The sequence below is a fragment of the Notamacropus eugenii genome, chromosome 5 (genome assembly GCF_028372415.1).
Source record: "Notamacropus eugenii isolate mMacEug1 chromosome 5, mMacEug1.pri_v2, whole genome shotgun sequence".
In the NCBI taxonomy this organism is placed as follows: domain Eukaryota; kingdom Metazoa; phylum Chordata; class Mammalia; order Diprotodontia; family Macropodidae; genus Notamacropus; species Notamacropus eugenii.
Genome location: NC_092876.1, coordinates 29,001,037 through 29,028,300, shown reverse-complemented (window position 1 = coordinate 29,028,300; position 27,264 = coordinate 29,001,037). Strand labels below are relative to the sequence as shown.

The following is a 27,264-nucleotide window of genomic DNA, read 5'->3' as shown; positions in this document are numbered from 1 at the left end:
TTATCTTTGTGCCTCAGTGTTCTCTTCCATAAAATCTGGAAAATGACATTTTCAATACTTGCTTCACAGGGTATATATAAGGGAAGCATTTTGTGGAACCTGAAAACCAAGGCCTATAGAAGCTTCTGACTGAGATATTTCCAAGAACTAAATAAAATAGAAATAAAGCTTTGTACAAAATATTCTGAGTGAGGAAGAACCACCAACATACTTATTTAGGTGAGAGATGACATATTTGAAGACTTCATGGTTCTCCTTAGGGAATTTCTTTAGCACCTCCTTCAGAGCGTGTAACTTCTGTTCCCGGTCATTGATTTCTGCCAAAGCAAAAGGAACCAAGGTGAAGAAACAGCATCGATGGCAGAGGCTCGCAAAGCCCTACTCTGCCCTGAGACATGGGGCTTATGTAAACATCAGGGCAGTTAACAGATGTGTGGAAGTTGCTGTGATAGATGAATGTCAGATGCTGGTTTTGCTCTCATATAGGCAAGCAGAGGTCCCTCTTCAACTGCCACCCACGTCATCATCGGATGGACATATGGGCCAATTTCACCCCTGCCTGCGCCCAAGAGCACCGTGAAAGCCAGCACTGTCTGCTGCAGGGGCTTGCTGGCCACAGCTGTCCAATAATGAACGATTCAGGAGTTCTAATACAAAGAAAAGCCTTCTTCCATTATCACATCACCCTTGGCACACGTGCATCCCAAGGCAGAGACTGCACTTTGGGACTGGATGATGAAATTTTGGTTCACACATAGTCCCAATCTCCACAGAGGGAACAAACCACAGGCTAGGATTAGGAATCCTGGATGACTCTGAGAGAGACACAAAGCTCCCTGGTCATGTGGTTCATAATTACAAATGAATTCCTAGAGAGTACATTAAAAAGTCTGGCCCCTTTTATTCACTCTCCTGGAATATGGCTCCAAGGGTAAAACTGAGAGCTTCAAAGCCTGAGGAAGGATGGTGTGGCTGGGTTTGTTCAGACAACTCTGGAACTTCTCAAATAGCCAGTCTTATGATCATTTTCTATTTTACTCAGGCCACTAGCTTCTACTTTCTATCCATTTAGTTTCTGGCTTTTGGGTAATTTAAGTATTTTTTAATAAGGGAAGAAGTGTTAACTAAGCAGCATGGTGTGTGGGAGCCAGAGCACCTGGGCTGCCATTTCAATTCTGCCAATGGATTATTGTATGACTTTAGGCAAGGCATGTTTGGGGCTGAATGTGTTCATACTAAAAGTAAGGCAGACTGTGGGAAAAGTGAGACGTCACTTTGTGCAAAGATGGGATTAGAGCATTTCTTAAGGGCTTACTCTATGTTAGGCAGGAGAATACATGGGCAGGAAACACTGTGAGTCAAGGTGAATCTGGGTGAACATGAACATTCGTGTTTAGGAGTGAAGAAACTGAGGGGATGACAGTAAGTGGCCAACTGTGGGAATTCAAGGAACCCTAGACTCCATCTTGTGAGTCTACTCTGAGATCAGGCTCAGTTCCCTTTCTATTCAATGATGGGTCTGGTTCAATTCCTTTTCCGTAAGAAAACCTTGATTCAACTGTGGGAATTGGGAGAAAACCTATCCCTGCGTGGCTGGGGAGCCAGATCCCCTCTTAACTAAGGACCCTGGTTATGCTGACCAGAAATCTGGTCAGACCCAAAGATTGATGCAAGGACTTTTCTCACAATTGTATATCTCAAGCAACCCTTATGTCTTATCTGAAAACTGGTCCCATGCCAGTCAGTCACTTATTGTTTCCATGTTCCTTTGACTGTTTACAGACACTTAGGGAGAGTAGAACACCTCACTTTCTGAATTTAGGGAATTGTACCTTTTTGCTCTCTCCCTCCATACTTGAAAAGTCCCTAATCTTTCCTCCAATTAGGAAACAGATAACCTAATTTTGTATCCTGGTTAACTGTTTTCTTTTAATTAATTAGTCTTATTTGATTAATTATTTTTAATGTGTAAAAAAGTCTGTCTCCCCCTATATTTGGGGTCTAGCCCTAGGCTAAGGAAGGAGCCTGGTCCTGGTTTCCCAGGCAATTGGCATGCATTACTTAATAAATCGAAATGCTTGGAAGCTTCAATCTTTGTTTCCTCAATCACTTCATCTTTCGCCCACCACGGAAGCAAAGGCTACCTGTGCAGAGTGTGAGTGTTGGGAGAGGGCGCTGGAAAGGCCAGACTGGGCTCACAAGTCCAAGCACAGCTCCTCTCTACAGACTGCTCAGAGGGCCTCCTAAGGCATCAGAGGAGTGCTGCACAGAAGTCACCTGGATGCTCTCTCCACATCAGACTTGGAGCTATCTCGGGGGGGGGGGGGAGGGGGGGGGTGTCGGGTTGTGGCGGGCATTTTTTGCCCTTCTCAGTATCCCCAGCACTTAGTCTGGCATGTAGTAAGTGCTACATAAATGTTTGTTGGTCAATATCTAAACAGTATATAACAAAACAGGATAGTTCTAAATCTATGCCTTAATAACAGCGAATAACTGACTGCCTTTCCCTCTCAATGAGAAAAAAGACGACAGGATATCATGGAAAGAACCCTGGCCATGGAGTCTAAAAATGTTAAATCCTGGCTTCCAAAGGCACCGGTTGGGGAAGGTTCCCTGAAACACATGAGCCACTCCGATGAGGTCCCACCTTCCCTTCTGAAAAGGGAACCTCCCCACAAGGCTCTTCTGAAGACAACGCCTCATAAAAACTAAGAAACCCCAGCTGCTCCTGACAATCTAAGATGAACTGGCAGCAGTCCTCTTTCTGTGGACTTCACTTTTAAATGGCTTAATTTTGGAAAATGTGAGGCCCACGTGTGCGGCGTCAAGTTTCCTTAATAAAATAATGGCGCACCTCTCCCAGGCGCGAGCTCAGAGCAGGCCCATCTGGAAGCACTGGAGCTGGCTGGGGTCAACATAGCTGAGGTAAATCACAGGGAAGTAAAGCAGCACCTTGAGTTAAAAGCCTGCTCTCGCTCCAGCCCTTCCTCCATCTCCCTCCATCTCTCCAAACATCTCCATGAATTTCCGTGCCCTTTAACTGATGCTCAGAAAAGTTGATCAAGAATCTTGCTTGAAGCTTTACTTAGCCCCAGAAGTCCTGAATCTGAATTGAGGCTGCTCATACCCATCTGACATTGAGAAAGTCCCTCTCCCTCTGTGGGCCTCAGATTCCTCATCTGCAAAACGAGATGGGAGCCTCAAGGCTCTCTTTTCTGCCTTGACTCTAACTGAAGCACCCCAGGTAGGGATGGATCTGCGTAATGGCATGAGACCCAAACGACTGAACATTCAAGGAACTGGCTGTTGAGAAGGGGACAAAATGAAGTGAAGCCCCCTGTCCTCTAGTCCCACAGGCAGGCTGCCCATCTGGGCTCCTGCAGGTGCTAGGCTTGCCCGCTTGTCCCAGTACCCCAGACTGGCTTCCTCTTAGACAGACTCTTGGAGGAGAAGGGACTTTGGATGTCATGTAGAAGCTTGGAGTGGTGGTAGGCATGAGTCAGGAAGACCTTAGCAGCCTCACAAAGCTTCCTCTCAGTCTTGGGCTCTCTCCAAGGTCACACTGAATACAGCCCTGGCAGTTTCATCATTCCTTCACATTGTGACCTTGGGGAGTGCTGAGCATTGGGGAAATCCTGTTAGGATTCCAAAGTCTTTTTTTAGGTCTGGTGACCAGGCCATGCCATGCTCACTGCCCCACCCATCGAGCAGTTTTGTCACCTGCAAAGTGAGGGAGTGAAGCCTGACACTTTCCAATCCCTTTGCAGTCTGACAGTCTGAGCACAGAGTCTACCTTCTGTTGTTCCAAGTGTCTCAAGGTTAAGAGGGTGAGCTTGGCCACAGTGGGCCAAGGAGGGAAAGCCGAGTGTGGAGCAAGACTGGAAGACTTGGCTAATGTTAGTTGAACACAAATAAACATTTTTCTTGTTCTCCTGACAAACTGATGGGGGTGTGGGTGGGCAGGTAGGGATGGCTTCTCAGTGGCAGAAACCCTCATGTTTATGACGACAAAGACCATGAGGCCCTGCCAGAGATTCACAAACCTAGTACTCATCCCACAGAGGAAGTGGGATGAGGGTTCCTGCTGTGGCTGTAGTGCAGCCTTAGCACTGACTGGTTGACCATGAGACATCAGCCCCCGAGCATAAGCCGTGGTAAGAGAAGGGACATGGAAGCCAAAGTGAGAGTCGCCCAACTCATAGTCCCCCAGCATTTGATCCAGGAATCCAGGCAAAGCCTTCTGACCTGTGAGGAATAACCTTGTCCTTCTGCGAAGGACATGAAGAACAGGAGCCTGTGGAGGTCACACCATGAAGGACCAAGGCTCCACCAGCAGGGGTGATTCTGCCAGGCTTAGGTCAGTAAGCTGAGTATTTGGGAAATGAAAGACACTGCACAGACCCAAGGCCAGGTCCAGCCCTTCCCATGCCACCTCTGCACTCACTGTGGGCCTCCACCAGGTCATTCTGCATGCTGTAGGGCACCAGGGGGTCTGGCAGCTCAGAAAAGAAGCTCTTCATGGCACCTGCCACAGTGTTCACGGTGAAGTCCTTTTCAGCCAGGTCCAAGCTGTGGTCTGCAAACAAACAGCAGGATCAGCTCAACACCAACCTTGGAGTTGTTAGAACCAAGGAAAAAGGACACTGCTTCTGGGGAATAGCACAGACTCGAGGGGCACCAAGCAAAGCCCCCCTGCTCTGGATTTTAGACCATGAGGACACAGGCAAAGTCTGAGGTGGCCCATGCCCCTCCACCCTGGGAAGGGCAAAACAGAGCACACCAGTCACTCAGTAAAATGCCTGCTCTGTGTCAGATGCAGGGTGGGATGTTGGGAAACAAGGACAAGGATGAAACAGTCTCTACTTGGGAGAAGCTTCCCTTCTGAAAACAAGGACCTATCAGAGAACAAATACCATATATTCAAAGGAAAGCCAGGAAGCAGCAGGTGCCAGGCAGGTCAGGCAGCTGTCGCCTCCCCACCTCCCCTCATTGCAGCAGCTTGGAATCTTGAACCCAAGCGTTCAGCAAAAAGTGCTGCCCAGACCCCACCTGGCCCCTGCTGCCAGCCCACAGGGACAAGGGGCCTGCCTTCCTCAGCACCACCAGCCCCAGGGCCCAGGAGAAACCCCCATGCAGATGTGACGGGGCCCAAGGCATTGGCACCACCAAGAGGGCCAATATCAGGAATGTGGCATGTCCTAGTGGCAACAGTGTGAGTGAAGATTTGTGCCATGGTGCCCACATGATGGGAAGTAGACACCTCATCTGTCTTTTTCAGCAGAATGTGAGCTCCCTGAGGGCCAGCTGTAGCCTGAGCACTCAGTATGGTGCTTCATAAATTTTTACTCATCAAATCTGAGGCAGTTTGGGAGGGAGGACCCTGAGGCTGGGATGCTCAGAGGAAAGGTGGGAGTGGGAATGCCTTCCAGACATTGGGGATTGTCAGAGATGGGAGGCCAACAAAGAGGTCAGCTTTCTGGATGACAGATCCATGGATCCTGCTAAAACTCCAACCCAGGTCTTCTGATACAAGGCCCCAAGGACTTTTCCCATCATTCCTGGGCTCATCACAAGTGAGCACCTTCCATCTTGACTTGTGTCAGTGGGTCAGTGACTCAGAAAAAAGGCCATTAATTAGCATGAAAAAAATCCCAAGGCTCATAAGCCTACTTCTTACACACGTCACAAGTCATCCCATTTTTGTGACAAGTTTGCCTTCTAGGCTTTTCTGGGGGATGGAGGGAAAAACCGTAGTGTGATCCGTCCCATCTAGAGCTGTTTAGATCCCAGCTCCCATCAAAGAGGAACATACCTCTCCCACCTAGTTAACAAAGACCCTACCCATCCTGTCTGTGCCTTGGGACCATGAGTCCCAGAAAGTCAGGGAGAGAGGAGACCTTGCAGTTGAGTCCCAGAGCTGAGGAAGCAGGTGGAGTGAAGGGAGGCACTAGAAGCAGGAGCCAATGCAGTGAGGTAGGGGAGAGGAGAGTGAGGAGGGGAGAGGTAGGAGGAAGGAAGGCAGCCAAGTGTGATGGGTTTGGGAGGAGCAATGTGACTTTCGGGGCAAAGACAGTTCCTGCCATGAAACTCAGCTCAGCATTTATGGAGGGTGAGGCACTGCCCTAGCGGTGTGGATGGGCACCAAGGAGACGGCTGAGTGCACCCAGGACAATCTGGGAAGAGGTTCACAACCACAGGAGACGACACACATGTCAAACTGCGAGGAGGGCTCACATCCAGGACAAGAGAGAACAATGACCCAGGCAAAGGAAAAGCCTGCTGGGGATGTACCATGAAGGCAACCAGCTTGGGAAGGAAGGCTCTTGGTGCCACTGTGGCCTGTCTACTGCTCTTGCACTCCAGCCCTCCTCCTCCAGCTCCTGCATTCCTCTAAGACACAGCTCAAACACCATCTTTGGCACAAAGGCCTTCCTGATTTTCCAAACTGTTCGTGCCCTCTTCCAACAACTCTGTGCCCTTTTGTACATCTTCTCCCCTCGCTCCATCTACACTCAAGTGTGGTGTTCTCACCCCGCCTTGCCAGAGAAGCTCCTCACAAGCAGGCACTGTCACGCTGTCTGTGCTTGCATCCCCAGAGCCTGGCACCATGCTGGCACATGGCTAGTCAACCAACAACAAACATTTATTAATCACTATGGACCAGGAACTGGACTAAACACTGGAGATACAAAGACAGGCAAACAAACCACCAAACAATGATGATGATACACACCAAGAAACAATTTCTCCCTCCAAAGTTATAAAGAGCATTACTGGAAGCTGATGCCAAAGTGAAGGCACTAGCAGTGGGGGGAGGGGTAACGGATGGCCTCCTGCACAAAGTGGGATTTAAACTAAGCTTTGAAGGAAGCCAGGAGGAAGAAATAAGGTGGGAGCTGGGTGTCATGTGGGAGGAACAGTGAGAAGGTCAGTGAAGCAGCATGGGGAATAAGGTGTAAGAAGACTGGAAGGCAGGAGGGACCAGCTTGGGAAGAGAAGTGTACTGAGCAGGGGGTGACGTGATCAGACCTTTGGCGGCTGATGGAGGAAGGGCTTATGGCTTATGCCTTGTTCAGGTCTGCAAGGGGGGGAAGGAGAACCGGAAGGAAGTCAAAGCAGAGAAGAGGGCATCATTGAGAGATGTTGGGAAGGAAGAACTCGACAGCAGATTGGATGTGTAGGGTGACCCTGAGGCAGGGGGACAGGAAGTTTGGGAGAGCAGGCTGAGTTGGAGAGATCCAAAAGGCCTTGGGTAATGTTAGACTGCAGCTCAGGAGAGACTGGGGCAGATGTTTAGATCTGAGAATCACCTACCTACACAGAAATGACACTTGAACCTGTACAACCTGATGAGATCACCCAGTTAGATAGCACAGAGGGCAGACAGAGGAGCATTCAGGAGAGAGGACAGGAAGGAAGAAAAGCAGCAGAGAGCAACGTGACCAAAATCTGGAAAGACGAGAATGTTTATGCAGAAGAACAGGGTGATCAGCAGCATCCACAGCTTAGGAGAAGTCGAGAAGGATCCTCTCTAATTTTGGAGGGCAGTTTCAGTGAAAAGCCAAATTGCAAAGGGTTTAGAATCAAGAGACAAGAAACGAGAGAAGTGGGGACTCCCCCGTGCTGTCACACAGAGAGGAGGCCTCTGGGCATGCATGGTGTCAATGGCCTGTTCATGGGGCTCCTTCCATAAAACCAGGCCCTGCCAGGGGCTCTAAGGCCCGGGAATTGGAGCAGGGGCTCCCTGGTTGCTTTGTCTGTTGTCTTCAAAGGACCTTCCCCTCACAGTATGGCTAAGATGTGCTGGATGCTTCTGATACTCTTGGTCATGTTAATTTGATGTGGGCTAGGCCAAAACTTGGACAACCCTGGAGAGCCCAAACTGGAGGAGATCCTGGTCCTCCATAAGATTTCAGTCCAGCCACTAGGAATTTTCAAAGTTCACACAGTGAACACATCACTGTGTTTCCATTACCATCAGGCAGGCATGTTGATGTGCTTGGTGAAAATAGGCTTGTCTGGTTCCGTGGGTCCAAATCAGAAGCCTTGAGGGTGTACACTGAGCTGAGTCCTCGAGGCTGTACACCTCATACACCTTAAGGGCATACAGGGGGTAACATGGCTTTAGGTCACAAGTTCTTCCTGGAACACAGCCCCTTTGTCACCTCCTTGGCCCAGGAGCTAGAGCACACTCTGCCTTAGGGAATACTTCAATACTGTCTCAGTAAGAGGGTCTGGGGTCAGGGATGCTCCAGCCTGGTGAGGGGGATGCCAGGCTTGGGCTGGCCCATGGCCACTAGGCCCTGCCATTGTGCTCCAGTCCCCAGCTAAGCCATCTTTAGTTTTACATTGTTTTGAATCTATAAACCTTACCTTGATCAAACTGTCTCTGAAGGCTCTCCATCTCAGATTTATTTCCGCTCACTCTGTAGATGCCTTCAGTACTCAACCCTGGGGAGAGAAAGTCAATTGATTACTTTGGCATCCCAGCAGTTTGGTGCAGCCTAAAGGGTGGTGCATGAGGAGCTGGCAGATCAGGCGTGCATTACTCTTACTCTTGTTAAGTTGATCTCACTATGGACAAATACTGACTTCTGCCTCAGTTTCCTCCTCTGTAAAACAGGAATAATTCTTGCAATAATTACTTCACAATGTTGTTGTGAGGAAAGTACCTTATAAATCTTCAAGTACTAATTAAACAGATGTGAGCTACCGCAGAGACTTAAAGCAATTTGCTCAAATCACAGGGAAAACCATAGGTGGAAATTCAAATTCCCATGGTCTCAGTTTGTGGTTCCTTTGAGAGGCTGAATCACCGGCTGACGAACACACTCCCACACCCCTTTCTCCTTCAAACTGCTACTGCACAAGACCATCTAACGGTGCTACCATTGCCCAGAGAAGAGCTCAGCTGCTGCTGGGAGGCTCAGAGCCTGAAGTCAGTCTATAGTCTCCAAGAGATAAGCATCTCATTTTAGTGATCATGTTTAATCGCTGCAAGATAAAAGCAACTAGCCTGCTTGCTCTGGTGCACTGTGTTCCCTCCCCCAACCAGACTGATGGCAGGTGGAATCTCAAGCACAAGTCATCAATGGCTTGGTTTAAAAGCTTTTAATTGCTCATGGGACAGGCCTAGTTTCAGAGATTGGTTTCACCCCAGAGAAAACAGGGTTAACGGACCAGCCTAGAGGACAGCATAAGCCACTGAGCCTGACTACAAAGGATCTAGTTTGCACTGGGTGAGCAATGAATGCTGGGTACTTTAAATCCAAATGCTATCTGTCAGTCCTCACTATGCAACACGCCTGGTGGCTACAGTTCTGCCTATGTTACTTTCTGTCTCCTCTAAGACAAATGGCCTGAGCATAACTTTGAGGCTCTGATGAACAGTGGCCACATGAAGTTCCCGGTCTCTGCCGCTTCACAGTTCCTAGGCTCTGTGAAGGCTCAGCACAAGTACCACATTGTGCATGAGACACCAACCCCATACCTTCCCAATCAATTTTCACACATTTAAAAATTTACTTCTCTGTGTTCCCGCTGTGTTTCATGCTCACAGTTCCATCCTTGAATGGAAAACCACAGAGAGCAGTGACAAATGGGCCTGGGTTTGAATTCAGGCTCTGCTAGTACCCACCGGTGAAGATACCCAGGACACTTCAACCCCTGAACCCTGACTGGCCTCAGTTTCCTCCATGGAACAAGAAGGCTGAACGAAAAGATTACCAAGGTCCCAATCAGTGGGTCAGGTTCGCCTTCTTAGTGCTCAGAGTTCCATCTCCAAAAATCCTTAATATGATTTCCCCTTGCCTCCCAAACAAAGTTCAAAGAGCTAGAAAGGACCTCAGATAACATGAAACTCAAGACCTCAGTACCAGGGTTCTTTGTCATGGGGTCTATGAACAAGGTGGGCTAACTCAGGTGTTCCCCATCTCTGAAGGTGGCTATTCTGGTACATAGATCAATGACAGGATGGAGTTGTGGCCCAGCAAGGCAGAGAATCTACTGTTCCAATGCACAGCTTGGAGATGCTCTGCTTGGCCTCAGGGCCCAAGAAATGGGAATACTGACATCTGCTGCAGATTCATCAAGCTATTTTCCTCATTTACTACTTCACTGTGAGCTACTTCCTCCATCTGAGCCTGTTCCTTTATGGTAGTTATGATGGAAAAAGGATCAGTCTGGTGACAAAAATGACTGACAACAGACACAGCCCATCACTGGGTTCTCAAATGAGAAGCTGTTCTGGCTTAGCAGTAGGACCTGACAGCATTTATGATCTGTGGGATATTATACAGGTTCCTGGTAACACCTCTGCATCAGGAGGAGTCACTGGAGGACCTCTGTGGAGTTATTTTCTCCTACAAGGAATATTCCATGGCATTTACCATGCTGAATGCTAGTACTCATCATATGTTAAGGATGGATCCACTACAAGTCATTAAAGAAACTAAGATCGTTAGGGCACATCCACAATCAATAACTCTGTGGGATGGGCACCATGGAGAGCGACTAGCCCATATTCGATTCATTTTAACAAGGTCCTGTGGATTGTCAATGGGGTCACAAAGACAGCTGACAGAGACCCTACTTCCCAGAGGCCTGCAAATTGATGAAGGAGGGAGGAGGGGGGAGGGGAGGAAAACAAGTACATGAACAGTACAAGCACAAAAACAAAAACATGAGATGTGGAGGGAAGAAGGATAAATGAAAAGCTGAGGTTCAGGAAAAGTGCTCTGTGAGAAATGAGACATCTGGGGCAGAGGGCAGGGGGATGGAGAGGGCAGGGAACCCAAAGGTTCAGAGGCCAAAGACCAGATTCCAAATTCTAGCTCTGTCGGTCACAACTACCTTTGTGACCACAGGCACAATACTTGATTCTCTGGGCCTCAGTTTCCTCATGTGTAAAATGAAAGCCTTGAACGAGATGATCTTTCTAGCTTTAAAATTCTCTTCTCTTGCACTTTCCGTCTCTCAGTGCAGAGATGGTGGGTAGGGCTGAGCAACATCTCATCCACCACTAGTCACAGACGGGTGGTAGTCAGTTTTGTTCATGTCCTTTCTTCCTTCTTTTCAATGAAATCTGTTACAAGGCATGGCTTGATGGATGGAGAAAGGACGAGGGATGTATTTGGACAATAAGGTCATGGATGAATGACAGCAACGAAAAGGATTAAAAATGCTGCTTCTCCTAAATGCCCCTGTGCTCTGGCATTCCAAGGCTACTTCCAAAATTTCTGATCCCAAACTCCCTCTGCCCTGAACCCTACAAGATCTCTTCAACCCAATGGCCTAAGGCAAAGACAGCCCATCAAGCAAAAGACATTCTGAACAATCACGTTCAAGTCCCTCAGTTTTTTAAGGCTGAGCAAGGAGGTTCTCAGAGGCTTCTGGAAGCACCAGTCAGTCTCTTAACAATATTGGTATCAAGTGAAAGAAAATCCAGAATTTCCTTGCAATTCAAAAAAAATAAACATCCCTCATCATGTCTAAGAACAAACTGGGAACTAACCATCAATAAATTATCAGAGGCGTAGTCCTGCCACAACCGTCGCACTTTACAGAGCTGATGAATCAGCAGCAAAGTATTTCCTTGTAATCTATACTTCTGTTTATTTTATGAAACCTTACTGCCACTTATGATGGCAACTCAGACCACACTGCCTAACACCAAAGCCTAATTTAGGGAGAGCTGTCATTTGCTTGGCCCACACCATTGTTACAACCACTAATTACTTGTCAATTAAGAAACCAAAAACCTCTGCGCAGGTGGCAAAGTTGAACAGAGCTGAGAACAGGATGATGACCCAGGGAACACAGAGAGCCTTAAGCAAACATGAGCCACCATTCCACTCAGTCTTGGACCAGAGACAGATAATGGGCATTAGATCCCGGAGGAAGCTGAAGCAAAAGCAGTGAGGCATTAGGAGCCCTGCAATTGGGCAACTCTGAACAAAAGCTCTTTCTCCAATTTATTCAACTGTCTAATATAGAGACAAACTAAACGGCCTAAAAGGGATCTTGGGAATGAAGCATGACCGGAATGTGAGCAGTGTAGGGGAGTAGGGTTAGGAGAGATCTCAGAATGCAATGTTAGAGATGAAGTCACACAGCCTAAACAATTCATGTTTCAGATGGAGTGAAAAGAGCACTGGCCTGGGAGTCAAAGGACCTGGGTCCACAGCTCAGCTCCATCAATTACTGCTGAGTAATCCTGAGGGAGGCACTTATGTGCTCCAAGTGGGACGTGGCTGGACCTGAGGTCAGATGTGTCACACACTCCAGAGGGGGCCCAAATCAGACCAATAGGAGGTAATCAAACATCCCAGGAAATGAGGTTTCTTGTTGTCTCTGTGCCCTCAATATAAACTCTGACAATTCCTTTCCTCCCACTCATCTGTAACTTCCTGTTGTCCTCTGGCTCTAGCAAGAGAATATCAATGCGGATACAGCAGCTGTTTTCCCAACAGTGCGTCCAAGGTCTTTCATCAAGATACCTACAGTTAAGTCCACGTGCACAGGCACCCTCTGTCACTGTGGAAGTGGAAGATGGCCCCAAGGCCTTAGGGCCATGCTTTATGTTCTGACTCATCAATGGGCTGCCGTGCCCACAAACCCTATCAACCCCCACTGACCTACTGCTGCGTCTTTTCTTAGCAAAGTAGGACTGTGGTTATCAGGCCCAGTGTACTGCTGGGACAGTACCTGAAGCCTTTCCAATGTAGCATAATTTGCTCAAATTCACTTTGGTGGTACAGCCTTTGAGAGCACATGGCTACTTCCATGCTTTGAGGAAGCAAAGGGTAGGAGTTTGCAGGGGGAAAATAATTTAGTGAGAAATCTTCTCGGGGAGGCTAAGAACAGTCAGCTCCTTCCTTGGTGCACCAAACGGCCATAGATTTTCTAAGATGCACACATAAATCTGAAAAGGAAGGTGCAGGCAGATGGATAATTCAATACACAATAGGAGGAAGGTTATGTAGATTACAGGGTTCAAATTTCAGCCAAGATTGATGATGTACAGAATCAGGCTCTATAAGAATCAGGGCCTAGTCTTGGAGAAGGTTTACCACTGAGAGCTCTATCCACAAATCAGCACAAACCCCAAATGGCTCTTTTACTTTCTATACTTAGATAATAAAAGCTCAGCAGTTTCTTCTTTCTCTCTCTCTCTCTCTCTCTTTCACACACACACACACACAGACAGGCACACGCACACACAGCTGAAGCTTTTTGTTATGGACTTATTTCTAGGGTTTGGAAGCTGGCAATATATGATGTAGGGATTCTTAAGCATGTATGTGCGTGTGTGTGCGTGTGCATGTGCGTGTACGTGTGTGCATCCTGTATCCCAGTCTGGTCAACACCATCAATCCCTTTAAATTTTTTTTTCCTAAAATTCATCCCTGAAGGAAATACCAAATGTCACAGATTAGTGAAAATAACAACATAATTCCCGTTCAACCCCCTTCCCCCTTCCCCCATACTCCAGAAATCATTCCACAGACCCTTTGGAGGGGGCAGGGGAAAGAAGCTGAACAGGGCATTTTAAAAAGTTTAGTCCTGAGACCTGCCGCTAACTGAATGACTCTGGACAAGTCACTTTTCTCTGGGCCTCAGTTTCTTCTTTTATAAAATGAGGAAGCTACATTTCAATGATCTCAAAAGTCTGTTCTTACTCCTATAGTCTATGTTCTCAAGTCTCTTCCGATTTTTATAGTCTGTTTTATTTTCTAAGGTCCATCCCACCTCAGAGATTCTATGTTCTATGTTTAAGGGCCCTTTTAGGTCTGACATATTTTGCTCTGTTTCTTTTAATTCAATAATGGGACAACGATTAAATTCCCACTATGTCTAAGGCCTTGAGGGATCCCAAGATAAAAATGAAAGAGTCCCTGGCCCCAGAAGTCCTAATGTACTGAGGAGATAGAGTGTGAACACAGCATAGCAGACTATATTATCAAAGCAACTTGGTTAAAGAGCTGAAGGAGATCCATGAAACCTGCCAGATGAGGAAAATCCCTCTTCTTCCTCCCTCCACTCTTTGGAGCTCAGTGGTCACTCCTGCCCCACCTTCTCAACTGGCCTCCACAGGCCAGGCCCAAGAGCATGTGGGTCACCCTGGCTTGTACCCACCAATGCTGGCTTGTACCTCTTATTCTATGCACACCACCACTGCATCTGGAGAAGGCCACACTGTCCCATTCATAATCCACGTGATTTCCCTGACCAAAACAGCCTGCCTTGGCCACCACTCCCCTACAAGTACTGTCCTCCCATTAAAATGGGATCTCTGAGGATGAAAACTATCTCACTTTTGAAAAATCACAGGATCATGGATTTAGAGATGGAAGGAACCTTGGAAATCATCTGACAGCACCCACTTTACTGATGAGGAAACAGAGAAACAGAAGCTAAGTGACTTGTCTAAGGTCACACAGCTAGTATGTATCTGAGGTTGAATGCATATGCAGCACTCCATCCACTGTGGATCTAGCTGCCCAGAGGAGTAACCCAACATCCTCCTTCTACACGTAAGGGAACTGGAGGCTCACAGAGGACTGATTCACTGCAGTCCTGAGGCAGGATATGACCCCATGTCACAGACCCTAAATTCAATGTTCTTTCTACTACGCCATGTGGCAAGGTCAAGCTGATAAGCCTTTATCAACTTGATGTCTGTGTGCCAGACATCAAACCCCTAAAATGTGGAGAATGAGAGAAAGCAGAGCCATGATCCCTAACCTCAACGTGAAAATAAAGGTACACACAGATGCTGGCACTAAGTAAATGTAATGTAATCTGGGAGGGAAGAGGAGCTTGGGGAAGGATTCCTGCAGAAGCTGAGATCTGAGCTGAGTCCTGAAGAAAACCAGGGAAGTCAGAAGGCAAAGCTGGTTGTGAGGAGGAGAGGAGGTGGGGGAAGTCAGAAAAGGAATCCATCAAGGCAAGAATGGAGTGGGTCTCAATGTGGACTATTCTAGGTTGGGAAAGCCCCAGAAGACATCAGATATTCCAGGGCCAGGGGATCCCAGGTGCTAAGGGAAGTTTCCAGGATGAGAAAATAGCAGGGGCACAATTTTGAAGTCAAGAAAAGGTCAGGAAAAAGGCAGAGAGGAGAATGAAGGCTGGCCTGGGCCTCTCTGCAAAATGGAGGCTCTGGAGGGAACTCAACAGTAGGAGAAGGGGCTGGGTCTTATGTAACTGGGAAATAATTACCAAAATAGAGATAGAATAAATAAGAGAATGTGAGATCTTGAAGCTTAGTCCATATGCAACCTCCAGAGATCCTTATTTATAGTCTAGTGGCCCTCCTCATGGCCTCATGCATGGCAGAGAATAAAGGAGGAAGGGGTCAGCTTGTGAAGGGCTTAAATGCCAAAAAGAGGTGACAAGGAACCCAGGATGCTGATTTGAGGAGGCAGGAGGGGTGACATGGTCAGACCTTCACCATAGAAGGTTCATTCAGCAGCTGAGGGGAAGATGGACTGGCATGAGGTCAGGAGACCAAGCAGAAGGCTCCTGCAACAGCCCAGATCAGAGGTGATAAGGGCCATGCAAGGCTGGCAGATCTGAGGGAGAAGACACGTATGAAAGATGACACAACAAGCACAAGTAACAAGACTTGGCGATACATCAGAAACATGGGGTGTGAGGAGAAGATGCCATGGAAGTGGTGAGTCAAGGTGACTGCTCGTAATAATAACAGGAAGTTGGGAAGAAAGATAATGAGCTCTGTTTTGGACACTGTAAGTTTGAGATGCCTCTGAGATAGCCAATTTGGGATTTCCCAAAGTCAGAAGAAAGATCAGAGCTAGAGTGTAGCGTGTAGGCAGAGTGGTGAATAATGAACCTGGACCAGAGGTCCTGAGATCCCATCTCTCCTCACTGTGAAATCTGGCAAGTCACTCAGTTTAGAAATGTTCAAGGTAGAAGCAACACAGAAATCCCTAGGTCAGAGTCTTGACTCAGACACCAGTGTCCTTGAGCACCTGCAATTTCTTTCGCTGCAAAACAGTAATCGTAATGCATGGCAAGGGAGGGGATCATAAGCGCTGCTGTCTGGGGACCTGCTGCTGTTCTGTCAGCGAGGGAAGTTGAGTAATACAGAGAAATGGGGCTGATGAGAGAAAAAAACGACAAAGCATCAATGAGGCTTGAAAAAATCAGTAATATCTGTATTAACTAATTATACACTGGGTGTAAAATTCAAATAAGATGACATATGTAAAATATTTTGCAAACATTCAAGCGTATATAAGTGTTATACAAAGGCCAGTTAAGCCTATAGGATGATCATTAGTCCCTAGTTTATCTATCTATAAAATGAGGAGTTTCAATTAGAAATATCCAACGTCCTTCCCAGCTCTAAATTCTGATACTAAATTCAACAAATACTTATCAAAGCACCTACTGTGTGCAAAAGCCCTGCTTGGTACTGGAGACACAAAGGCAAAAACCAAATAAACACCTGCCAAACCTAACGGCCTTTTCTCCGTGCACATACTTTGATCCTCTGCAGTCTGACCTAGGCGATTCCCTTCTCTTCTCCTGGATCTTCTACCTGCCTTAGTCTTTCTTCCTCAGTGTCCTTCACTGGGTCGGCATCCAAGGTTGTGCTTGCCACACATGGGTGTCCCCCAGTGCCGTCCTGGGCCCTCTGCTCTTCTCCCTCTATACTGTTCCATTTGGGGATCTCATTGGCTCCCATGGATTTGTTATTTCTAGGCACACGACTCTTAGATCTATTTATGTAGCATTAGTTTCTCTTGACTCCAGTCTCACATCTCAAACTAGATGTCCTGTAGACAGCTTAAACTCAACAAGTCCAAAACTAAAGTCATTCTCTTTTCCCTCCAAACCCTTCCCTCTTCCCAGTTTCCCTGTTACTACTGAAGGCACCAAGGTGTTGTACTTGACTCCTCACTCCCTCTCACATCCAATCAGTTGAAATGTCCTGTTGATTCTCCCTTCCTTCTCTCTTTGACACTGCCACCCCCAATGCAGGCAGGCCTTCATCATATCATTCCTGGACTACTAAAATGGCCTGTGGGTTGTTCCTTACCTCCAGTCTCTCTCTACTCTAGTCTGTCTTCTGCTCAGGTCCGATCATGTCGCCCACCCTATCCCATAAAGTCTAGTGGCTCCCTCCTACCCTGAGGACCACACAGAACATCTCTCTTTGGCTCACAGAACTCTTTGTAACATGGCTCTACCTTTTGCATCTTTGTACACTGTCCTTCCACACAGTATACGATCCAGTGATACCAGCTTCCTGACCAGTCCTTGTGCTAGATAACCCATCTCCCAAACAGAAGCATTTACACTGGCCTAGAATTCTCTCTCTCTTCATCTCTTGGCTTCCTTTAAATCTCAGCTAAAACCCATGTCTGCAAGAAGTGTTTCCCAGGACCCCTTACTGCTAGTGCCTTTCCTCTGTCATTATTTCTAATTTGTCCTGTATATCTTTTAATTGTTCACAGTTGTTTGCAAAGTTATCATTCTTTTGCTCAGATGTTACTTCTCAATTCAACAAATACTTAATTACATGTCATAGTATATGCAATGTACTAGACCCTTAATTTTTTCTTAGCTTTCTTTTGAATCTCATGGGATGCCTGCCAGTAGTTTTGAGGAGAATCCAGTACTAGAGATAGATTTTTGACTAGTCTTGGGATAACGATGCCCTCACATGTGGAGCATGAGACCACTAGATAGGAAGGAAACCCTCAGGCAAAGAGGGTCTTGAACTCAATTGGAAGTGTTTTTCCCTCTTCCCACTTGAGGCTTTTAAAAAATTAAGTCCTTCTTTTTCATGGATGGAGAAAAGTAGTAAAATATGGTCCAGTGGGAAGAGTACTCACTTGTTGGAGAAGGAGGTTCCAAGTACTGACTGTGTGGCTGAAGGTGAGCCAGTTAGCCTGAGGGGTCTGCATTTTTGGAAGGTCAGAGGAAGGCAGTGAAGGATGGTAAAGGCCCTTTCAACTCTAGTTTTGTGCACTAAGAGCCACATGGACCATGTGTGCCACAGTGGAATCATGAACCCATTGCAATGGCAGGTTCTTTAGCTCCTATGGAGAAAACCTCCTTTCCCAGAAGCTCAAGGTTTATGGCCAGCCGGTGCAAAGGCTGCCCCCTTCTTATTTGATCTCTTCAAAGGAAGGTGATTTCTAAGGTCAGAAGGGCTTAATCTGAGCTTATTGGTGTGAAGAGGGCAGAGCTGGTCAGGGATAACAGAGCCAATCATGGATTTTCAGCTGCTACTTGAGTGATCAGCTCTGGAGGGAGGCTAAGCGAGGCCTACTTTCCCCTGCCTGCTGCAAGGCCGGCACACTGCCAGAGCACACTGTGCCAGTCAGGCTATTAGGTCCAGAGGACATCCGTTAGTTATGCAGAGTCACAAGTCAGATGAACTCAGCTTATCTGGGATGGGGGAGGGCTTGGTGACTGCTGCACTTGGACTTTCTGGCAAGAAGGAATTTTCGGAATGCATGTGAGTAATCTGAAGTGAACTTACAAACAGGAAAAGAAAAAGAAAAAGTGTAAAGTGGTGGGGGGCCTGGGAAAGTGTTAAAAAGGATAGAAAATGGGGTGAGACAAGAGAGATTGCCCTCCCCAAATACACAGGTACACTTGTGCTTTATATCACAGCCCTTTATCATAAACCAAAAACAACACAAAGAAGGCAATTGTTTTTTTTATCAGTTCTGCTGGCATATTCCAACCATAACTGCACCTATTAAACTGTTGTGGTGATAGATTAAGTAACACACCCAAATTAGCTGTTTTCTAAGAAAGTCTAAATTATGGAGATTTACAGCAGGACTGTAGGGAAATAATTCACCAAATTTAGTAGTTAAGGCCATGCAAAACACAGGTGACTGCAGTCATATAACTCACACCAAATTCCTATCCAGTACAGAGCTTTGACTCTGCTAGGAAAGAGCTCCCAGATACAACGGAATTGGCATTACAGTATCACTTCTACAGATGGGCTGTGATCAAATGCTGGGCCTACCTGGTTCTGGCAACTCGGTCAACCTCTCACAGCCATAGTCCTTTTAGGATCTCCCCATCTGTGTCTGCCCCACTGCTGCAGGCACCATAATCTCAACAGTAACATCACCTAACAACAGAAAGGTCTAAGGCTCCAGGGCAGTGACCAGAGTACTAGAAAACGGATGGAGGAAACTGGGACTCGAGTTCCTATCTGCTCTCCTATTAACTGTCCCTGTAACCTGGTGCAAGCCTCTTATCTTTCCTTTGCTCTCAGATCCTGTCGGCTAAAATCAAATCGCTTGTGTGTGTCTGTGATGGTATTTGGCATTAAACATGTCCAGTAGTGCTTATGTTTACGATGAAACAGCCACTAGGGAGCGCCACAGCACAAAGAGCCCCAGACCTTGAGATAGGAAGGCCACAGTTCAAATATGACCTTACGACACTGGGCAAGTCACTTGGCCTCTGTCTGCCTTGGTTTTTTCCAACTGTAAAATGAGGATAATAACAGCACACACCTCCCCGGGTGACTGTGAGGATCACAAGAACATAAAATGCTTAGTGTGGCACCTACCACACAGGAGACACTTAATACATGCTGGCTCTCCTTCCTTTTCCTTCCCCACTCATTTGTAAAATGAAGTTAGTGACATAATGAGCTGGTGACAGAGACTAGATCAGAATCACAAGATGTCAAAGCTAGTAGAAAATTGAGAGGTTTATCCACCCTCCTCATTTCAGAGAAAAGTGAAATCTGAAAAGTTTGGAAATGTGGTCCTGGTCATACCACTAACAAAGGGTAAAGCTAAGGTCACCCTGATTCTTTTAACAAAAAGAATGATCCCAAACATTTGCGCACTGTGCCATGATCCACAAAGCCCTTTCCTGAGCCAAGAGGGAGAAGTAACTTCTTTGTTTTCTCTACCCTGCCATGTCGTTAGGAGCCATGTTGGACAACAGAAGGTCCAGAAGAAGAAAGTGAGTGTTGCTGAGGCTTGTGGAACAGCTCTCACAGAGACTTTCTCTTTCCATCCAGACTCCTGGCAGCAAACAAATGCTGGTTTCTGTCCCTTTACTCATAAAATGAATTCAACACCACTCTCTTTACTCAAAGTGGATGCTGGAGATTTAGCCAATTAAGGATTAATGGATCTTTAAAGATCAAGGGCTTCCCAAACAAGCTGCTCTTGCCATGACTACAATGGATACTGGCTTCCAAGAAACCAAGGCAAGGGCGAGCTGGCCCTCAGTGGGGTGGGAGGGAGGGAGGGGGAGAAAGAGAGAAAAGGGGGGAAAAGGAGGGAAGGAGAGAGAGGAGGGAGAAGGAGGAGAGGGAGAGGGAGAAAGGGGAAGGGATTGGAATGGAAACCAAAGAAACTTTTTTAGTGTTCTACCAAATTGTGAAGAATTATCAGGAGAGGGAAGGTAAGAGGGGCAGGGAGAAGGGGGAGAAGATAATAGAAGAAATAAATAAATGGCAGTAGGAAAGGTCTGATTCTATAAGCAACTCACTATGTGACCTTAAGAAGTCCCTACCCTTTCTGGCCATTAGTTTCTTTGTGAGGTTGAACCTATTCTGCCTCCAACATGCATCTCCTTTGGATTTATCTTTTCCTAATGGTATACCACTCCCCTTAATGCCCCCCCAAACCTATCATAGTAGAGTCCTTTTCAGTTCAATTGGCCTTCTTGGTACCTCTCTCCAAAGCAGTTGCCAAATTCTGACTTTCTTCCTCCAATCTCCTCTTTCCCATGGGTCCCATCCTGCATTAAGTTAACTCTGCACTAGACTTTCTAATGAGACCTCCTTCCAATCACAGCTCAATCCATTCTTGCTGGGCTGTTCCCTATGACATTTTGTCATCTTGGTGACCACATCATACCATTCTCAAAAACCTTCTGTGGTCTTCCAGCTTTTTTTTTAATTTTCAGAAGAGCAGGGTAATGTGTGATATATTTTAAAAAGTTTTACCAAAACCTTACCAGTCATTTCCTCAATATACATTCCTTTCCCTAGTGAATTCTTCTTTGGAACAAAGAAAAAGAGCCTAGTAAAACAGTAGTGGCAACTGTCATTGCAATGTGGGAAGGAGGAAAGGATAAACACATAAAGCACTTACAAAACGCTAAGCACTGTGCTGGGGGAAAAATTATAAGAGCAGAAAAGCCAGTTCCTGCCAGCAAAGGGCTTATATTCTAATGAGGAAGACAAGACACAAAAAGGAGCTGGCTTTGAATTCTTAAGAAGGCAGGAGCTCCACCAGGAAGGGAATGTGGGATGCCTAGGGTCCCTCCACAGGCCCTACAAAGGGATAGTCCAGGTTGAGAAGGGTGCAGGGATAAGCAGATGTTCCAGGTCAAGGAAACCTGAGTTGCTGAGGGAACTGTTTCCAGGATGAGACAGTGGCAGGGGCACAGTTTTGAAGTCTAGAAGTCAGGAACAGGCCTGGTAAGCCTGAGCAGAGTTGCATTTTACTGGTATTTTCATCTGCACTATTGTAGCCATGGATATTGTCTTCTGTTTCTCTGACTTCTTCATATTTATAATATATTTATGTTCATATATTTTTTGTTGTTCAGTTATTTTCAGTTGTGTCTGACACTTCACGACCTCATCTGGTGTTTTCTTGGCAGAGATACTGGAGGGGTTTGCCATTTCCTTCTCCAGCTCACTTTACAGAGGAGGAAAGTGAGGCAAAAAGGATAAAGTGCCTTGCCCAGGGTCAAATAGCTACTAAGTGTCTGAGGCCAGACTTGAACTCAGGAAGATGAGCCTTCTTGACTCCACTGTATCACCTGGCTGCTAATTACATATTATATACTTAATATTCATTTCTTCATATTTCTCTTATATATTTCTTATAACACAACAGTATTCTATTACATTCAAAAAGCACAATTTGTTCAGCTACTTTCCAACTGATGGACATGTCCTTACCATAAAAGGTGCACACTGAGTATTTTGACATTCATGGAGATTTTCTGGCTGTGCCCTCCTCTGAGGTGTACGAACACAAGTGGGATCCAAGTGACAAAGGACCTGATGTGCCTGGTCACTTTCCTCATAGTTTCCAAGCTGATTTTCACCAAGGATGAAAAGATGTGCAATTCTTATCATCAGCATTAAGTATGCCACATTTCCATCTTAGCCATTTCCAGTTTTGTCAGTTTGATGGGAGGATATGAGGTAAAACCTTAGGCTTGTTTTAATATGCACTTTCCTCATTATTAGTGATCAGCCACTTCTCAAGTGGCTGCTGAAGAATCTGTTATTCTTCTTTTGAAATATTTTTTTCTACATCATTTGACCTTTTATCCACTGGGGAATACATCTCAATTTTCTAGACTTGAGTTTTGTCCCCGTATATCTTGGATACCAATAAATGTATTTTATTTTGGCCTTTATAAATGTCCAATGAAAAGACTGTTTTTCTCCCATGCAACAGTTTCTTACTGTTGGGTTACTCTGATTTGATTCATCCAATACCCAGATGGGTTCACTTTCTCACTGATCTGAAAGCCTGTTTTTGTGATACAGCTTGTGACTCTCCATGTTATGTTTCTTAGCCATATTAACGAGGCTGGTAGAATGCTGGTATTAAAAATATGGATCTTTATTTTAAAAAGAAGCTTGGGATTATTAAAGGAACTCTGCAAATTTGTAAAGGTAACCCCAGGCCATGTTCTTCCTCCTCTCATTCTGGGCCCATGTTGAATATCTGTCCTGTCTTTCCTAGGTCTACACACAGGACAGCCCTGTAACGTTCCCATTCATTTGTATGTCATAATCTAGATAACTGGTCATGGATCACCTCGGAGAGGTTCTGTAACATCCTGGGCTTGATGTAATGAGCAGGATGTCACCCTTGAACAGGAGTACCTGCAAGACCTCACCATCTACCATGGCAAATTCCTCTTCAATGTGGATTTAGTATTGGATAGCTTTCATTACAGTAGTGAATACCTTTAGAGCATGTACATCTCCCGTTTTTTACACCTCCTCTGAGATTTAGGATAAAAACTGTTTAACAAGATTATTTCTGTTGTTTATGTTTCAAGAAATCTTGAATAATATGATATACTGAGGACAACTTGTTGGAAAGAAACCTTTTAGGAAGCATTTTACTCTACTGAATCAAAAAGCATAGTTGGATCTTGTATTCAACATTTTTCAGGAAAATGCAGAATGATAAAGATGCGATCCATCACAGAATATTGTCTACAAAAGCACACCTGTTTCCTACCAATACCCTCCCTGAGAATACCCTTAATTTGTGTATAGATGAGTTTCATCAGGATTTTGTAGAGACCATGAAGTGAACATACACAGAGGTAGTTATTGATGTTTATCAGAAGCTTTTTGGGTGGGGGGAGAGGGAGAGAAGATTACTATGCCTTAAGGTCTGGTCTTTTCCATGACTTTGGATACTTTGTGAATTAACCCTTCAATTGTGTAGCCTCTGATACAGATCTCTCTGTACACTTGATCCAATATGGATGATTTTCCTAATTTTAATCTTTTTAGTGCCATTCCTACTTTCGCTTAAGCACATTGCAGGCTGCAATGTTTGAAAATCTTTTAAAAATTGAATTTTAACATATGAGTTCCAAATTCTCTCTCCCTCCAGCCCCTCCCCCATCAAGTGAGAAGGTAAGCCATATATCAATTATACATGTGGAGTCATGCCAAACATATTTCCCTATTAGCCATGCCACAGTAAAAGGTAAGAAAAATAAAGTAAAAGAAATTTTGCTTCAATCTTCACTCAGAGTTCATTAGCTTTCTCTCTGGAGGTGGATAGTAATTTCCAGCATGGGTCCCTTGGAGCTGTCTTAGATCACTGCACTAATCAGAGCGGCTAAGTTGATCACTGTACAGTACCGATGGTACTGTGGACCATGTCCTGGTTCTGTGCACTTCACTTTGTATCAGTTCGTGTCAGTCTCCAGGTTTTTCTGAAGTCATCCTGCTTGCCATTTCTCATAGCACAGCAGCATTTCAGGACAATCACACACCACAGCTTGTTCAGCCATTACCTAATTGATGGGCATCCTCTCAACTTCCAATTCTTTGCCACCACAAAAAGGGCTGCTATAAATATTTTTGTACCTATGGGTCCCTTTCCTTTTACCTCTTTAGCATACAGACCTAGTGGTATGCTGGGCCAAAGGGTACGCACAGTTTTATACCCCTTTTGACAGTTCCAAATTGTTCTGCAGAATGGTTGGATCAGTTCACAACTTCACCAACAATGCATTAGTGTCCCTACTTTCCCACATCATCTCCAACGTTTATTATTTTCCTTTTCTGTCATACCTGTCATATCTGACAGGTATGAGGTGGTACCTCAGAACTGTTTTCATTTCATTTCTCTAGTCAATGGTGATTTAGAGCATTTTTTTAGATGACTACTACAGATAGCTTTGATTTTTTCTTCTGAAAATGTTCATATCTTTTGACAATTTATCAAATGAGAATAACTCTTGCTCTTGTTTTTATAATTTGGTTCAGTTCCCTATATATTTGAGAAAGGAGGCCTTTATCAGAAAAACTTACTGAGTTCTCCCCCCCATTTCCTGCTTTCCTTCTAAATTTGATTCTATTGGTCTTGTTTGTGCTAAAACTTGTAAGTTTCATGTAATCAAAATGATCTCTTTCATAAGCCTCCTCTGATTCTCTGTGTCTTGTCCCCTTCTCCATGGATCTGAGAGGTAAAAACGTCTAAGCTCCCCTAATCTGCTTATGATGTCATCCTTCATATCCAAATGACGTGCCCACTTTTATCGTATCTCGGTGCACGGTGTGAGATGCTGGTGCACACCTAATTTCTGCCAGACTTTTCCAGTTTTTCCAGCAGTTTTTGTCAAAGAGTGAATTACTGCCGCCGCCCCCCCCCCCCCCCCCCCCCCCCACCAAAGCTTGGATCTTTGGGTTTATCAAACACTATCCTACTGTGCTACTTTACTGTTGTATATTATATACATGATCCAGGGTGTGAGTAACCTGTGGCCTCAAGGCCACGTGTAGCCCTCTAGGTCCTCAAGTGTGGCCTTTCTTTGCCAGTACTAGATGAATATCCTTAATAGTTTAAGACTGTTCTAAAAATTTTTGCAGATCTTTTCCAATTTTCTTCTGTTAGTTCTTCCATTTTCATCCACAAATGCCCTGAGAATGACTTTGTTTAGTTGATTCTCTTGCCAATCTTTCTTTAAACTAATTTTATCTCCCTCTGCTATCTCTTGCTTTAAAGAGTAATATTGTTCAGAACACATCATTCTTCTTCCTAAGACTTTACAAACAAGTTCATACTCTATACCAGTCAGGAATTATTGGAATAACCATCTCATTTTTAATTCTTTACCTCATGACTACCTCTGCTTCTCTGATGGGAGGGTGAGGCCATGAACTCCAAAGCTCCACTGAAGAAGAAAGCTGAGCTCAGACATCTCATTTCTCACCCAGGTGCCACTTCGGCCTTCTCCACTCTGCTGTCTACCCCTTTTCCCCTTCCTTTTTGTGTGTGGTGCTTCCCACACTAGATTACAAACTACCTGAGGGCAGGAACTGTCTTTTTTTGTATTTGTATCCCCAGCACATAGCAGCTGCTTAATAAATGTTTGTTTATTGACAACTGACAATATTGTTACCATCCCTCTCCACTAGGCAAGTAAGTCAAGTATTTGCAGCCTGGCCACAGCTGAAGATCCAGAAAAGAAAGGTCTTGTCACCAAAGTCTTTGGCCCTACCAGGACACATTCCTAAGGGTCTTCCTGCCCCATGATGGCAGGGACTGTCTTATTTTCCTATGTGTATCCTGATCTCAGAACAGTGCTTTGTACACAGGCACTTGAATTCTTGGTGTCCTTGTTATGACCTCTGCTTGACCCACGATTGTTGTCATGTTTCTTATCATTCTTAATTATTTCACTTGTACCCTTAAGTCATACTGTATCACAGCACATGTTGACTCAATTTGGAGAATCATATCAAGTTCTTCACTGACCTTCTCTACCTCATCCCCTACGACCTAAGCTGGTTCATAAGGTGCATGTGTTTTGTAGTCCCCTTTGTTTAATATTTATCATGAATACTCCAATAAGAGATGACTAAATGTCTAAAGAAATTATGTTTCTTATTGCCTTTGGGAGTACAATAAAACCAATTCATCACCCCCCTCCCCCTTTTTGTTTCTCTCCAAAGAATACCTGTGAGCCTTTTAGCTGCAATTTCTCTCTTCCTTACAGTTTCATTTATGGGAATGTTAGGAACAAGATTCAGTGATTTCAGCAGTGTAACCATCCACTGGCCACTGGATAAGAGTCTTGCATTTAGAATACCAACAGTCAAGTTAAAAGTTTATAGACTTTCTAAAAAATGTGATTCTTAAAACCCTCTGCAACCTGTTACACTCCCCCACTAAAGGCCATTTTGTATTTTTCTTGAGTTGTCACTGCCAAAGAATTCATCACCAAGTAACTGACCCACCAGAACCATATTCAAAGCTTGTCTAGCAAGGTAGAACTGACCATGGTGTGTACTCCACTGACAGAGATTTGGGGATGGCTGGGCTTCTAGCCCAGTGCCCTCAGAAAGGTCTTGTCACCAAAGTCTTTGGCCCTGCCGAATGGACCAACACAAAAAACTGATATAATTTTGGCAGTGGAAATGACATTCAAGAAGAGGCAGGACCATCTTCTTTGCCACCGTTTCAGGACCCTTTCCTAAGCGTCTCTCCCACCTCTCCCTACGATGAGGGTGGGGACCATCTTATTTTTTCTATTTATATCCTGAGTTTAGCACAATGCTTTGTACGTAGACACTGAAGATGTACTTTATTCCTTCGTTCATGATTGGAGAAAGATCTGGAGGTTCACAAGCTCAAGTCATCAGGTGATGGGGCAGCGTTCTTGGGCTACATCAAGAGAAACAGAGCTTCCAGGAAGAGGGAGGTAAGACTAGAGAGGGAATGATATGTTCAATTCTGAGCAACCTAACTTGAGAAGGACTTTGGTAAACTGCAGAGCATCACAAGAGGGCTGTCTGAAAGATTTTGAAAGACTGAGTAACTTTGATCAACACTGTGCCCCAATGCAATTCCAAAGGACTCATGATGAAACATGCCATCCACCTCTAAATGGGGAGTTGATGGATTCAGAGTATGGATTGAAGCATGTTTTCTTTCTTGGCACATGGTTAATGCAGAAATTTGTTTTGCATGTTGGGACATACTTGTACTGGCTTTTATTTTTCTTGACTTCTCAATG

At 45.3% G+C, this 27,264-nt stretch overlaps 1 protein-coding gene across 1 annotated transcript in view; it reads right to left on the bottom strand.

Annotated features, from left to right (window-relative positions):
* Window positions 1–27,264, bottom strand: part of ARHGAP35 (Rho GTPase activating protein 35) — a 78,610-nt gene that overhangs the window by 4,835 nt on the left and 46,511 nt on the right. The window contains exons 3-5 of the mRNA XM_072608095.1: window positions 8,374–8,451; window positions 4,445–4,576; window positions 212–317 (exon numbers count right to left, since the gene is read on the bottom strand). Of these exons, the coding sequence (XP_072464196.1) occupies window positions 212–317; window positions 4,445–4,576; window positions 8,374–8,451 (316 nt within the window). The remainder of the gene's footprint in view (window positions 1–211; window positions 318–4,444; window positions 4,577–8,373; window positions 8,452–27,264) is intronic.